Genomic DNA, 16,503 nt, shown 5'->3' on the forward strand with positions numbered 1-16,503 from the left:
ACAGTTTACATGACAAAGTGTGAAACCAGATTGACTATTACAATAGTGGTTCTCTGGATTTCAGGCTACAAAGTGGAGATTGGAGATCCAGTGAACTCCAAGACAGTGAAATCCAATTTTTTTTCTAAATTCAGTTTTTGAAACTCACTTTGTTTCCCCTGATAGTTCCATATCCAGTCAATATCAAAGCGTAGTAAATTGATTTAATCATGCAAAGTAAAGTAGGCACGTGTCTGGCTCAAAATCTGTCTTCCTTATGCTTGACTTTATTTATTTAAGAGTATTTTAAAGCCACATGTGGTATTTCATCACATTCTTGGGGACTTTTCAGGCGATACATTGAAAAAATAAAAGCTGAGCAGGTGACAGGGTATCCCTTCATGCCCTGAGCTGAATTTGTGACATTCCAGTACCACCTTCTCTACTATGGCAGGCCCAGGTACCATAGTCAGGGGCTTTGGAAATCCCACCAGATGTATTTGTACAGCTGGCCCTTTGCCTTCTCAGGATCAGCCTCATTATGATTTATTAACCATGTACAAAGAGCACTGACAAACAATGAATATTTATGACTACAGATGTAACCCTATTGTTTGTGCAAATTACAGTGTTTTCCTGGTAATATTCTGAATGGCTTCAAGTTGACATAAATAATTCATACTTGTAAAGCCATATGTTAAACTGTCATTGTAAAAGACTAAGTGCTGCCAGTTTTCACTTGAACCGTATGTAAATATCAAGCACTTGATATTAAACAGCGATATAAAGTCTAAGCACCTTAATGCCACTCACACAATAAAGATTGTAATATGCCACAGTGCATTGAGTGCCAGTGTCAAAAGAAGTTTAACTGCAGCAAAGGAACCATTTTTATTCCCGAGTAAATTGCAGCATATTAATTTAACCAAGTCTGGCTTTACAGATTTAAATTACAGTGAGAGCAGACCTCCAGCCTTTGTTATTATTACTGTGTGAAGAAAACAGCTTGAAATATTAACACAAATATACTCCAAGTCATTAGTTTTTATCAAGGTACTCATTGCGTGCATGAGCCATACATTTACATACATTTAATATGTGTATATATATATATGTGTGTGTGTGTGTCAAATGCTGTGCAAATGTCATAGAATCATGGGATAGCCTGGATTGGAAGGCACCTTAAAGACCACACAGTTCCAAGCCCCTGCCATGGGCAGGGACACCTTCCACTATCCTAGGTTCTCCAAGCCCCATTCAACTTGGCCTTGGACACTTCCAGGGATGGGGCAGCTGCAGCCACTCTGGGACTTTTTATTTTTCATTAGGAATTTCAGAATGTAGTGTTAAGACTCATAAGGAGTACAAAGCTCTTGGATTCATGTGTTCTTCCCTCCATGCTGCTAGCATCTCCACTGACAGAGATGAGGCTGGTATCCTTTTTCCTGCCAGGCTCCATGGCCGGAGGCACAGCCCTCACCCACCACATGACATATTTCTGGTCCTGTGGGAGGGCTGAGTCTCCTGAGGCACAGAGACTTGGCTACTCACACACACTTCCATGAGCCCTGTTATGTGGAGGGTCAAGTCAGTTGCCCATGTCAAGGCTGTAGCCTGTGAGAGATTTACTTCCAACCCCATTACAGGAGAAGAAATACAGCTGTGGGCTTGGTTCATGGTTCCCATTCTGAGGGAGTGGCCTCAGCCAGCTTAAAGGCCACGAGGTGGCCTGATCATAGTTCAGAAGAACGCACAGTCACACCTCAGAAGTCTCTCAGTAGATGCTCTTAACTGACAATTTTGCAGCTGAATGATAAGGCTGAAGGATGCAGATGGGCAAATTCAGCTTGGAAATACACCATATATTTTCAACAGCTAAGGTAATTAGCAATTTGAAGGACCTAATAAGGCTTGTAACTGACTGTTCATCACAGAAATGCTCAAGCTGTGGTTAGAGGTTTTTTTTAAATAGTTAAATCACATTTATTATCCTTATAGCAAAAATTTTCTCAAGGAAGTTGTGTGGTTACAAAGGAAACTAAGACTGGGTGGTTAAAAATAACATTGCTTAGCCTCAAAATCCATTAATTTCCATGATCCCAGTACTGAGCCTTGCACACACTTCTTAAAGCTCTCTGTTCTGCATTGCTTCCACAGTTTAGATTTAGAGTGTGTCCACTGAAAGCTCCACTGACAGATGTGGTGTGTCTGTGCTACTCTGCATGTTTCAAGGACAGCAAAAAATTTTAATTAAAGGTTTTGCAGTTCTTCATGTGCCTCCAAATAAACCTTGGCAGTTTGTTTTCCATGTGCAGTCCTGAGACAGAACATTGCTCACAAAACACAACCACGTTTACTGTTAAAATTGCTGCTTGAGTGAGAAGAATAGAAGTTAAGTTCTCTTTTAATGGGTTTGAAATCAAAAGCGCTTTCTTTTGCTTCAGTGGGAGTGTGAAAACAGAACTTCTAGATTCAGACAGGGATAGACACAGGCATTGCAGGTGCTCAGCATGACAGCAGTTTTTTCTTTCCTCACAGAAGTCTGAGGGGCAATACAATCCCTCAAAAAGTGTTAGTCCCAAATACAGACTGAAAGAATTCCATGAGCTCGGCCGAATTTTTTTAATTGTAATGACCATTGTGGCTACTGCATGACCCCAGGAATGCAGTTCTTGATTATGCCTCTTTTTGTGACATCACCTTGGAACTGGTTATTTTTCACAACTGCACATTCTGCAGGCCTTTACTGGCTCATAGTTTGCAAATGTCTCTGAAGGATCCATTTCTCCTTGTCTTAAACTTATTTCAAGGCCAAAGTAACACTATAGGGACGCCTTATTTCAGAAGCAGCTTGTTTTATGCCTTGTCTTGAGCCTGCAGGGCACAGACAGTGCTTCAGGTGCCACATAAATACAAAAGAACTGCATTTATACCACAATCCATATTTCTAGGTGCTCATTTGGACAGTGCAGTTTTTACACAAATTAAAGCTTTTGTATTGAACTAGAAATTAAATTAGAAATCTACTAAGAAATGTGTGCTTATAAAAATGGCAATTACTTATTTGAAGCTTCCCGGGCATACTTAGAAATGAATTTCTGGATTTTGTTATTGGAAATGTAATTTTGTAGCTTATTTTTGTTGCTAGCAGTGTAAGACCTTAGAGAGGAGTACTAGATTTTGTTCTTTCCTGAGCATCTTTTACTGAATTTCATTCAGTTATTACAGCTCTGTGCAAGTCCGGTGAAATCATTGGGATTACCCAGGTGCAACCACAATGAAGACACTGAATTTCAGCACTGGAGCTACAAAGCAGGATGGAGAAGAAAGTAAATTTCTGGTTGTACTCCCCAAGTGCAGGTTGAGTTGGCAATTGCTGATGGTTAGAAACACCTGTTTGGAGGAGGTGTCATCTTGAGGGAAAGTATCAATTAATAACTGGAATACTTGTGGTCTGAGCAAAGTGGCTGTGGTTTAATTCAAAGAGAAGCATAGAATAGTTTCCAAAAGCTGCCTGGTGCTGTCCAAGTGCAGAGTACTTCCAGGTTTCCACAGCCCAGAAGCCCATCCTGAAGATGCAGAGCTGGATCTTTGCCATGTTAGGTAACTCATATGGAAATAAACTGTCCAGAAAAATGAAGAAGAAATTTAATTTTATCTTTCTTTCTTTTTTGAATATTTTTAATTTCACTTTTTATTTTTAATAGGGAAAGAGCTGTAGCTCTTCAAGGAATATATTCCACACATGATTAAACATTAAAACAGGAACACATCACTGCACACAGACCAAAACCTGCTTTTTCCTCCACTAGAATTTTAAATCTGTCATTGTATTGAAGGAAAACAAAAGTAAGATTTTTAAAGTAAATATTTTAGTTTGCCTCTGGCACAAAACCAAACAATTTATATTGTGAGGTTTTCTGTCTGCATATAAATATTCCCCTGCAACACAGTTCATCATGGAGAATGTTCCTCAGCGTAACATATCTGTCATGAGATTGTTTTACAGATGATCCATTTTGTCTTGTTGTGTTGATCAATACTTACGTTTTTGGGCTGCTCCAAATAGAGGATCTTCCAGCCCAGTTCCTGGCCCTGCACAGGATCCCCCAACAATGCCACCCTGTGCCTGGCAGCGTTGTCCAAACGCTCCTGGAGCTCTGGCAGCCTTGGGGCTATGACAGTTACCTGGGGAAATGGGAATTCCCTGTTCAGTGCCCAACCACCCTCTGGGGGTGGTTTCCTGCTATCCACCCTAAACCTTCCCTGACTCAGCTTCATCCCACTTCTGGGGTCCAGAGACCCTGTCTCTGGTCACAAGAACAGAAGGTAGCTTTCCACTGCCTGGATGGATGAGGATGAACTGGGAAAAACTGAGATGGACTAGGAGCTCTGGGAGGGAATACAAGGAACTGAAACTTCTGAGATGGACTGGGATAGACTATGATGAACTGGGAGATCTGGGATATTGAGTTAAATTTCCGGGTTTGTTTTTGGCAGTGTACGCTAAGTAGCTCAGTTTCTTCATCCAACATTGCCTTTATTCTCTTGTTGGCTTAGCAACTCCTCACGTTGTTCAGATCTCCCTTTGGCTCAGGGCTACAGTCCATGGCAAACTCATGGAAAAATACGGTTCAAGGAAGCAATACATGAAAGAGTAAGCTGAGAAGACGGCCTGCTGACCATCCTGGTGTAACCCCAGCCAGCAACCACTCACTCCCCAACAGCAGGACTGGGGAGAGAATGGGAAGGTTAAAAGGCAGAAAATCCCTGGTTGGGATAAAGGTAGCTTTATAGCAAAGCAAAACAAGGAATGAATTCCCTGCTTGCCATGGCTGACAGCTGTTCAGCTATCCCCAGGAGAGCAGGGCTCCATCACATGCAACAGTTTATCAGGAAGACAGACACCATTACTCCAAACATCCCTCTCTTCCTCCTTCTTTTCCCCACTTTATACGCTGATCGTGATGTCATAAGGTTTGGAATGTCCCTTTGGTCAGTTGGGGTCACCTGTTCTGGCTGTGTCTCCTCCTAAATTCTTTCTGCAGTGTGGCAGCAGAAAAGCAGGAAAGGCTTGGCTCAGTGTAAGCTCTGCTCCACAATAACAAACCCACCTCTATTATCAGCCCTGTGTTCAGCACAAGTACAAAGCACAGCCCCATACAGCCCCTAGTGATACTGTAAAATGTGGTGTCCTTCAAGCCTTCTGGGAATATAATCACTTAGAAATTCTTTATGTCCTGTAGAATTGCTGAGTGTGTAACGGCCAAAATGCAATGAAATGCATGTGTGCATTCACAGGAATACTTTTTCAAGCAGCGTTCCGGCTACATGCTGGACTCTGTGTATGAACTGTAAAGAGTATTTTTGTGCTGTGTACACTGGGCCAAATTATTGGTGCTTCTGGTTGGGTCTGCTGTGCCCCAGTGCTGCCAGGACTGTCCCGAAGGAGACGCAATCACAAGAGGGGCTGCTGAGTAATGATCTCCCCCAGTGTCTGAGGCACCAACACCATGGCAATGGATGTATAAGGCAGGGTTATGTCCTAGGTCTAATTCCACATCCCAGTTAGAAAATCCACAGCTGCATTTCTGCACTTATATGCTGCATTCCTAATTCTACTTTGGGAAAGCTTCTTACAAAGGCAAAACACTCCCAGATTTTTATGTTTATCCATGGGCAATTGTGCCTTGGAAATGGTTTATAGGCAACCTTGGACCTGAATTCTAATCTGATTTAAACTCATTTAAATTCAGAATCACTCTGGGCTAACTCCAGTGTAAGGACAGTACTGGTCCATGGGGCAGCAGCGGTGCTTCACAGAAATACCAACAGCAGCTGGCTTTGTGCCCTTAGTTAATTTGATTATATAGTTTTAGTTTAACTTAAACAAAGCAGCGACCTTATTATTATTTTAAGAAATCTATTTTGAGAGGAGAGAATCATATTTCTCACATAAATCCATCTTCAAATGTCTTCTTTAGATGTACATGCAGCTGGGGCTGGAGTTGAGTTTGTGTGGGGAGGGAAAAAGTGTACTGGATTTCAATGATCACAGTTGCTTTAAATTATGCAGGGAAGAAGGAGATGCTGTTTATGCATTAAAAAAACAAGGTTGGCAGTGGGGATCAGAGGGGCCTTACCTTTGTAGTTTCCCTTTGCTATAAAACAAGTACCAGGGGAAGGATTGGGGTGCCTTGCCAATAATTATCTGAGGGGTTATATTTGGTGCTTGTAACCATTAGGAAAAAAATCTGGGTTCAATGGTAGTCAGCATTCTTATCAGGGTTTCTGTCTCAAGCACTGTTCTTCTGTAGTTTTACAAGAAGCAATTCAAAATAAATGCTTGAATCTTGCTTTGCCTAAATGTGAATTAAAGTCAATCTCAGGAATTTCTCCTGATATGAACTTTAGTAGGACTTGAATACATGTTTTCAAATACTTAAATCATAGTTGCATAGGATATTTTCTTAATTTTGCAGACATTTTCTACATGTCTTATTTACTCTTCCCCTCCTTTATCTTCAATTAAAATCTACTTTAAAAACATCCGTGTTCTGAATTGCATAATAAACTTCAAAATCACAGCAGGGGAACTGAGAATGGCTCTCAACAACAAATCCTATTAATCATAATATTTCCTATTGTACAGTTCTGTCACATCTCTTATTTTATGTGTTTTGCCTACAGAATGAAAAGGAGAAACTGACATGGAGTGACCGCATGCCTGGATATGCAGCAAACTTTGGACTGATTCTATTCATGGTAACATACATTTCATTTCTGCTTTTATTGTTTATTAGGTGTGAGAAACTTTGCCATGAGCATCTAGAAGGAAACCCTTGAATTGCTGTTCTCAAATATGTTAAAAATCTGAAGGTAAGGTCAGTTTGGGAGAAATACTAGGAAGGCTCATGGAGCTCAATGCCCGCCTCCAGCTTTAATCTCGTTTTCCAAAGGCTGCTTGTGGAAAGTCTGATTTGCTGTTATGCCAGCTGTTCATTATACAAATTCTGCCTCTCCTCCAGGGTTTCTGCTCCATCTCTGTTATCCAATGAAGGGATAACATTGATGTTTAGCTGTGAGCACAGTATTGCATATGTTGGTCACAGTGACGTTCGGAAAGGTTGAGCCTCTGAACAGGCGACATCCAGGTGAAATAAATCAGTTGCTGATAAACATTTATCCAAGACACGTTCAGGGATGGACTGTACAGTACATCATGGTATACATGGTAAGATCATGGTACACAATCCTCCCTTGGGAGCAAGAATCAGGTGTGCAGGACACCCCCTAAAGTGGGAACACCATTGTCCTAGTCAAAAGTCAAATTTCCAGCAAAACAAACCCATCATGAAGCTACTGGACTTTGTAAACAGCCACAGGAAGGCCTGGGAAACAAACCTGAAGTTACATGGTAAAGGATCCCATTATCCATCTGGTTGCAGTAATTACTGACTGAAACCTTCCGTTCATACCTACAGTCACTATAAAATGGCAATGAAAGGCCTGTTTACACCATTGCAGCATGTAACTAGGGAAACTCACCTGCAGCCTAAATTATTTTAAGATAGCTAAGTGTATTTCTAATTTACTCAAATTTGCATATACTGCACCAGATGTCCTGAGAAGATTTCATTTCTTTTTCTGACAATCAAATGCTCACATTGAAATGAATGTCTACACCCTTATAGATATGTTTATATATTTATGAAGAGGTATGCATTGCATATTCAGAATATTTTCTCTACATTTTAGATGTGTCCTCTATGGAAGTACTCATAGCATTTTGAGTGAGTTTACCATGCTGTGGCCATACCCAATATTTACTTTTTAAGCAGAATCTCTAAGTGTCATGAGTCATGACTTCACTTAGAGCAGGCCACACTGAGTCTGACTAAGCACACAGCCCTGACTGAGCTTTTACAAGTCATTCTTTTGCAGACAAGGTGCTTACATGTGCTTTTGACTTTCACCACATGTTTAATTATCCTCTAAGCATGAGCCTAAAGTGCTTTCCTGACTTATAACCTAGGTATTACCCTCCCTGCTTACTGTAACATCTCAGAGAGATTTATAAAGGGTTATTACCTACAGTTTGTGAGATGTAAAATGCAGAACTCCAATTCTTCAACTTCTGTTTGTGACTAGTGAAACTAGGCTGACTTTCACCATCTGCAAAGCAGACACAATGATCTTATTTTTGCAATATTTTGAGCATTATGTATATATAAGTACCTACAGGAGACAACTTCCAAACCATGCATGAAATTCAAACCCACTCTTGATGAGGGAGAGCATGCTCTGCTATTCTACATGGATATTGCAAGTTGCTCTTTAATGTATGGGATGTTTCCCTTTTTCCTGCTAGATTAGTTAAAGAGGAATTGGAACGATCAGATTGAAGTTTTGTTGTCAGTCTGTGAAATAGAATTGCACTGAGAAACCTCATTGGGCTTGTTAAGTTCTATTACTATTATTATTATTATTATTATTATTATTATTATTCACCCAGATTAATTATTTTAAATATAAGGCCTACATACAAAATAAATAATAAAATCTTGAATTTATGTGTGGATGCAGGGGTACAAGAGTCAGACACAGACCTGCACACAAGCAATTTCTAGTGCTGTAAAAGCGATAGTTGAATTTTTAATGCTAGCTTTCCCAGGCCAAAAGGGAAAGGGTGTTCCAAATCTATAGGTGTTTTCCATGAAAATTTCTACATTGCTATAGAGTGATGCTGTTTTGTTCTGTCCCTCTTTCCCTGAGCTTTACATCCCATACTTTCCCTGGTGATTCTTGAAGCTGGTAATGGCTTTCTTAGTGTAAAATCTTTCCTTTTTTTTTTCCCCCCTCTCAATTTCCATACTTCTGTTGTGTACTTCACTTTTGTGAATCCTCTTTCAAGAATTGTGTCATGGTCTTTTCTTTTTTTTTCTGGCTTTTCCTCTCTCTGTATTAAGCTAGGCATGCTGGTATTTTTGTTCAAAATGCAGGTTGAAAAAAACCATTCTGTTTGGTTCTCTCATCCAGTCTTATATCACCAAACAATTCCAAGGATTAATTCACACATATGTGGATGCTTTAAAATCTGATCAAGTCCTTTTGTTGTACACAAAGCCTCGCTGGACTGCAGAGGGGGCAGAAGATCCAAGTCTGATTTAAGCTATGCATTTTTGCAGGGATTGTAGGACAGAAATTCACAAGTCTTACTTTTGCAGAGTGAGATCAATGGTAGCAGGAGATTTGGGCTCAGCTGGGCATCTAAAAGCTTTTCTTGAGTGTGATTAACAATAACACAACACAACTTATAAACCCCAAATTTAGAAGGCACATGTTGTGGCAGAGATTTCTGAGTTGATGTAAAGATGCTGGTAGTGCTGGGAGAGAGCAGGGTGGCATGGAACAATGAATCACTGGGGCTTTTCTTTGTTTGGCTGAGTCAGAGGAAGGAAGAAAATCAATTTGTGTCAGGCAGAAGAGTTCAGCCTCTTCCACCCTATTCTCACTCACATGGTGTAATATTTGACTCTAGAATAGCCCTACTGGGGGGCCAGAGAACTATCTGGACATTAAATTGTTATCCTACTTGGATGGAGGTATCAGCCTAGCCCACAGGGTTTTATAGCTTCCTTCTCACATCTAGCTTGCTTGCTTTCCTATTTGTCTTCATTCATACCAGGCTCAGTAGGTGACCTTTTCTGCAGCCAGTTTTCACATCTGTTTCTAAGCAGTTTAGTCCTGGATGGACTAGTTCAGCTATTCAGGGAAGAAACTGCCATAATGGGGGGGACGGATGGCCAGAGGGAATGTTGGCAATGACAACAAACCCCAAAGTGGGCACCTGAACAAATGGTGGCCTGCCTGACCAGGAATCTGGGCAGAAGAGGTATTTTCAGGAATGAGAGAAATGCTGTGAAGATACAGGAACCATTCCCTCTCGGTGACTGTCTGGGGAGTGAGAACTGTGCTCACAGTAACTGTGCACTCCTACAGGCCCTCCTCAATTTTCTCCTCTTGCTGGATGCACAGATAATGAAGACTCCTAAAGGAGTATTTTTCCATCTGTGTCTAAGCAGATGTTTAAATTAAACAGCTGAGCAACTGAGAGTTTCTGAAGCCCTGGTGCATTTGCAAAGCAAATATTTTTGTTCTTTAAACAAATAGGACTTTTTTTTTTTTTGTTTTAGTAATTTTGTACACCTTGCTATGGCATTGCATGGATTTGAAAAGGTTGCTACTCTCTCATCCTCCAGGTCAGGAATCCTTAGGTCAGGTTCAAGTTCATTGAACTTTCATGATCTGAAATTTCCTCTTTTTCTGTTTAGTGTGGATTGTCCTTGACTCTTCTTCCTGTACTGTTAAGATATAATTCCTAAGTGGGAATTCATGGTGGAGAGAGGTGTGTATGGAGGCTCAGGGATCTCATCAGCTCCAGAATGAGGCATCCAATTTCTGATTTTCCTTGTCCACCACCATAGTGAAAAAAATTGCAAAGAAATCCAGGGGAAAAAAACAGGAAGACAGTATCAGGAAGATGATTAAGAAGGAGGAATCTTGCTCAATTGAGAAAAAGAAAGGAGCTTAAGGTGTCTGTAGAGGTGGAAGGTGAAGTAAATTAATACCAGGTGGTGCTGGTTTGTTTTCTTCCTTTGTTGGGGATTTTACTTTCTACTCTAGTGATTGTAATGGGGAAGAAAAGAAAAAGTTATGGTTCTTGTGTTCCTGCACCCATTCTGTCACTGAAAGGTAGTTCAGCATGAATGTGATTTTTTTTTTGTCTGTTCATTTGGTAGGTAAGTCAAAAGAAAAATAGATATGAAAACTAGAAATGTTTCCTTGACACAATGGAAACTACAAGACCAAGGGAAATGATATTTTATGTCATTTGAAAAGTTTTCATTTAAACTGTTTCAGGTTCAGGCTTTTGTCATTCAACCTACATTTCATTTAAAATTAATGAAACAGTTCTTTAAAAAGTAAAATTAGATGTTTTACTAGGTCTAACTAGTACTATTTGCTGACAAAACATATTTGACAATTTCATCTGAAAACTCCAGGACTTTCTCCAAATAATTAATTCTTAGTATGTTTATTAGTTCTTCATAAAAGTGTGCCCAGTTTTCACCTTCAGCCTTTAATAATTTGACTCTGATTCTTGTTGTGGTTCTTTTGCAATAGTTCCTTTTCATTCAACAACCTTTCCCTGCATACAGGAATTCAATAAACTATTGCTGGATCATTAAAATGAACTGTTAAATTTCCTTAAACCTGTGTTTTGAATCTGGGCCCCTAGGCCCATTTTAATAATTGCAGTAGTCTAATCTTTCACATTGAGGTAGTCTCTTTCATCTGATGATCTCAAGATGTTTTACCTAAAATAATGAATGTACACTGGAATTCTTGATACAGGCAAAAATGAAAGGGAAAAATGTACCTTCTCCCCCTTTTGTGCTGTGATGATGAAAATTTGTTATTTTTTATTATTGTTTTAATGATTTCTTTTTCATTGTGGATTGGTTTAGATTTTTTTTATTTCAACAGAATACCACAACCCTGTGAAATTCAAATTCTTCTTGTAGGAACTTGATCTTTAGTAGCAGGGCCAACTTTCCTCATCTCATGGGTCAAAGCTGGCCCACAAAGAATGCCAGGGATATCAAGTGATTTCTGGGACACAAATGTAAAGTGAAGCCCTAATTATCCTGCTTAGGTCAGCCTTAAAGGAATAATAACAGGGGAATAATAACTTTAATTTGTAAGTTGGCACTTCTGCTGTGCACAGGTGAAGCTGTTTGAGCCAGCAAAGCCCATTTACCTGACTGCACATAAATACAGGCCTTTCAGTCCACGCCGTCTGAATCTATCGTCAGATAAAAGATCTGACAACAATGATTCTTGCTTTTGAACCCAAATTTCACTGCATGAATGATGTGTGTAGCTTTAATCAGAATTGCCTATCTGTAGGAATCCATGAAACCAGTATAAAAGAATCACAGATTGGTTTGGGTTGAAAGGACCTTAAAGGTTATTTAATTCTAACTCCCTGCCAGGGGCAGGGATGCCACTCACTGGATCAGGACACTCAGGGCCCCATCCACCCTGGCCTTGGTCTCTTCCAGGGATGGGGCAGCCACAGCTTCTGTGGGTAACCTGTGCCAGGGCCTCAGCACCCTCACAGGAAGAATTTCTTCCTAATATCTAACAAAAAATGTCCTCTTTTGGTTTAACCATCCTCCCTTTCCTTACCACTACCTACCCATGTAAAAAGTTACTTTCCCTCCTTTTTATAAGCCTCCTTTAGATGCTGAAAGATGGTATAAGATCTCCCTGAAGCCTTCTCTTTTCCAGGCTAGACAACTCTCTCAACTCTCATCCAACTCTCTCAAACTGTCTTCACATGAGAGGTGCTGTGAAGCATCCAGGCCCCGATCATCTTGTGTCAGTTGAATTGTTGTGCCAGTTTGGAGTGGTGCATCAATTTCCTTATTTCTTATTTATGCCCCTGTTTGCTGGAGAACCTTTTATTTTGACCACCTGCATGTTGTCACCTCGCACTAAGAAACAGCCCTGTGATGCCAATTCATGGAACACACCCAACCTCCCAGCTAAAGCTTCTGTTTCCAGGCTGAACTAATCCATTTGTTAATTTGTTTGCAGATCATGCTGGCATTTTCAGCAGTGTTTGGTGTCATCGTCTACCGAATCACGACAGCAGCAGCCTTGTCCTTCAGCACAAACGAGACAACCAGGTCCAATGTTAGAGTGACTGTGACTGCCACTGCTGTCATCATTAACCTTGTGGTAGTCCTCATCCTCGATGAAATTTATGGAGCTGTGGCCAAATGGCTGACAGAAATTGGTAAACTGCCTTGCCACATTCCTCATTAATCCATGTATTGAAACCAGGGGGTGCAAGGAGGGTCCAAGAGGAGTATTTCCTCCTGGATGGGGCCTCTGAAAACACTCAGGCCTGTGAAGGTACCTCTTTAAGCTAAGAGCTGCAGAAAGTCAGTGGGTTGTTTAAAAAATGTTGATGGCTCTGACAAAGTTACATTGATGTTGTTTCCCTGGTGAAAGTTTTAACTATTTCCTTACTGCTTAAATGATTTTTGGGTTCCATTTTGGGGGCATGTCTGGGCTGGACATTAATGATTTTTACTGCAGTTAGTGGTTGGACTTTAAAAGTTTATTTTAAACATCAAAATATTGTTGCAAGCCTGGCTATTTATTTATTTTGAAGAGAAGTAATTCCTTTGACTCCTATAGAGCTTTAAGCCTAAAGTATTGATTTGTTATATACATTAGGTTAAAGACGTTTACTAATAGGAATTTAGGCTGGGCTTTATTTTATTATATAAATTAGACCAAGGAAGTTGACTGATAGCACCTTTACATGAGGTTACTCTTCAGACTTCTGTTCTCAATTTCTTGAAACACTTTTAAATTCACAAATGAAAACATCTCTTTCAGTCCTATTTTTGGAAGAACATTGCAAACTACAGTTTTGCAGTTGTTAGAGATCCAAGCCTGAATTGTGGAAGGATGATCCTGTTAAGAAGAAATTCCTAAAGTATTTGAAAGATATTAAGACAAAGCAATTAATTTTCACAAATTCACTTTGGTGGGTTCATTTGTTTATTTCTGTTTTGCACCAGGCTTTGGGCAGATTGTAACAGGGTTACACAAATGGACTCTGTTCTAGTAGCATAAATGAGCTCAGGCTCACTGTTGAGACCAAAATTGTACCCAGATTTTCAGCTTTCACATGAAAGACTGCTAACTGTGTGTGACCTGATCAATTCTGTTCACTGCACCTGCCCAGGTAAGAAAGGGCACAAATGTTAAAGAATGACAGAGCTCTATGGAAAGATAGAGATTTCTCCAGCAGCTTCTAGGCAGGAGCTGGGAAGTGTTAGGCACTGCCATGGCCTCTCTTTGGGAAGTGCAGGAGAAAAATCTCTCTCTTTGAAATGTGTACCATGCTGAACTGTGAAAGAAACAACAATTTCGTACTTGCTGATTATTTCCCCCCTGTCACTTTGCATCTTATTCTAATCCTGTCATTATTAGGGCAGCATTCCTAAGCAATCATCAGATGTTTTGTTTAAGGAGGATCCAGTCAGAATAATCTCTAGTGCTACAAATTACATGAGTTAGAAAGTTCACTCAGGCAGCCTTCTCCAGCGCTAGGCTCAGATGCCAAATGTAATCAAAATGTTTAAAAAAATTACAATTCATGCATGCTGATAAATGTTGCTTAACTTGTGAACTCTCATTACTGAGAAGAGAAAGACATTCTCAATTCTCATTTCACACTGCACTTAATCCACAAGCTGAAGAACATACTTGTTGGGCTGAAGGAGTAGCTCTTGACAGCATAAGTTTCTATTCCTCACCCAAGTACACTCAAATCTCTGTTCAGGTAAAAAATTACATCTGTAAGCACAAGAATAGCACTGATAGCAATTGGGTTAATCATAGGATCACAGTCATGCATATGCCTCAATACCTCCTCAGTCAGGAGGAAAAGAGTAGGAGTTTTGTCATTATCAATACAGAGAGCTTGTACAGGGTGGAGCAGGACTCCTGTGGGCCCAGCAGAGTGGGGCACTGATGCCCCTTTATCACAGATCAGACCAGCCAAAGTGCAGATGGTATCCTGCTATTCTCAGGAAGAACAGATTGTCTTCAGTAATCAGGTGGTGCCAGACAAGATTTGCAGTTCACTTGTAACTCAGGACCACAGAATGGGTTGGGCTGGAAGGGACCTTGAAGCTCACCCCATTCCAAGCCCCTGCCATGGGCAGGGACACCTTCCACTAGCCCAGGTTGCTCCCAGCCCCATCCAGCCTGCCCTTGGACAGTTCCAGGGATGGGGCAGCCACAGCTGATCTGGGCAACCTGTGCAGAGCCTCACCAACCTCAATGCTTCCTTGAGGCCAAGGAAGAACTAGTGAAAAGAGGACAAAATCAAAACTACTTGTGTTTGTCCCTTGCAAAGGCAACAGCTTCTTCAGAGAGCTAAGGCCCATTCCACCCTTAGCTCAACTCATCCTCCACCTACAAATTTCCAGCTGCCTAATTTTGGCATAACAACCCACCACCGAGTGTTTAATTGTTTTTTGGGATGAGGGGGTTTTCTCTGTTACAAATGCACCTATTCTGGCTGAAAGCATTTCTCATGCAGCACATCCGACGAGCTGGAGGACAAATTCTACACATGCCTCTACAGCTATGGTATAGGATGTCTGAGGGAGCCTCTGGGACCATATATGGTGTGTAAATGTTCATCCAGAGGCTGAGCTCATCCATGCGGGGTGCAGGGGGAGGTTCTCTGTAAGGCAGGGTATAGGATTTTTCTCCCTCAAATGAAAAGTTGCACTGCTGTTATTCAATATTCCTGCTGCCCTGAGCTTTTCTCTTGAGGATCTATTCAGTGTATGAGATCAACTACAAATTGTTTGAAGGTTTAATTAAGCTTTTTTTATACTTATAGGTGGGTTATGCTGTAGGGCTCATCAGGTTGTGCACTGATCTTTTATGAAAATGTGGTTGAAAGTATCACAAAGAAAGTCAGGCAGTGAGGGCTCATTAGGCTTTTCTTTTCCTTTAGTGCTAAAATAATTATGCAGCTTTTTTAAGGAAAAACACCCCAAAACAACAGCAAAGCAAACAGAACACTAAACTGTGCCTGAAACAAAACCCTACAAGTACAGCAGTATTTTTAATGAAGTCCTTAAGCCAGAGCTCTGGATCTCCTTATTATTCCACACTTTCTTTATGCCACAGAAATTCAGCCAAGAATGATAAATTTAATCATAAAATTATCTTCTCTCACATTAGATACAGCTCAGGATGAGCAGAGAAACGCAAGGGTTTCACCCATATAAAATCTTTATAAAAGGATTCTACCATCAATTTGAAAAACCTCTGTCTTATACCTGTGCTTTCTGCTGCCAGAAAATTTCCACAGAAATTGAAAATAAATCTGGGAACAGAGTAATGAATACTGAAAATATTTAAACCAAGAAATATTGAAATACAGAACATATGTAGTGAATTGGTAACAAAAATGTGCCATTATTTTTGCACTTAATTCACTTAATACCTTATTCAAAAATGTATTTATTCTTGTATTTAGCATTAAACATTTCAACAATCTCAATAGCATATTCAAAAATGTATTTATTCTTGTATTTAGCATTAAACATTTCAACAATCTCACCAGAGAAAAGAAGGCTTGTGGACTACATGTTAAGGATGCTTTTAAGGTGGTTTTTTTCTGGTTGAAAGTCTTTGTACTTTGCTTTCAGCATTCCTCAACTGAGAATACGAATGTTTTGTTATTTTAGTTGTGTAACTGTGTAGCAGATATACTCGTGTATGTTAATATCCATTATACAGCAGAGTAATTTATACTGCTTTTGCTTTATGGAATTGAATATTTCTGGAAAGCAGGTCTCAGTGACAGACCTAGTGGCTTTGGTACAAATTAGAGGTACAAAAGAAAAATTA

At 40.2% G+C, this 16,503-nt stretch overlaps 1 protein-coding gene across 1 annotated transcript in view; it reads left to right on the top strand.

The window, feature by feature from the left end:
• The window catches only part of ANO2 (anoctamin 2), a 159,393-nt gene that overhangs the window by 114,590 nt on the left and 28,300 nt on the right, over positions 1 to 16,503 (top strand). Inside the window, exons 15-16 of the mRNA XM_059471896.1 lie at positions 6,682 to 6,744; positions 12,646 to 12,847. Of these exons, the coding sequence (XP_059327879.1) occupies positions 6,682 to 6,744; positions 12,646 to 12,847 (265 nt within the window). The remainder of the gene's footprint in view (positions 1 to 6,681; positions 6,745 to 12,645; positions 12,848 to 16,503) is intronic.

The sequence above is a fragment of the Ammospiza nelsoni genome, chromosome 5 (genome assembly GCF_027579445.1).
Source record: "Ammospiza nelsoni isolate bAmmNel1 chromosome 5, bAmmNel1.pri, whole genome shotgun sequence".
NCBI classification, from domain to species: Eukaryota; Metazoa; Chordata; class Aves; order Passeriformes; family Passerellidae; genus Ammospiza; species Ammospiza nelsoni.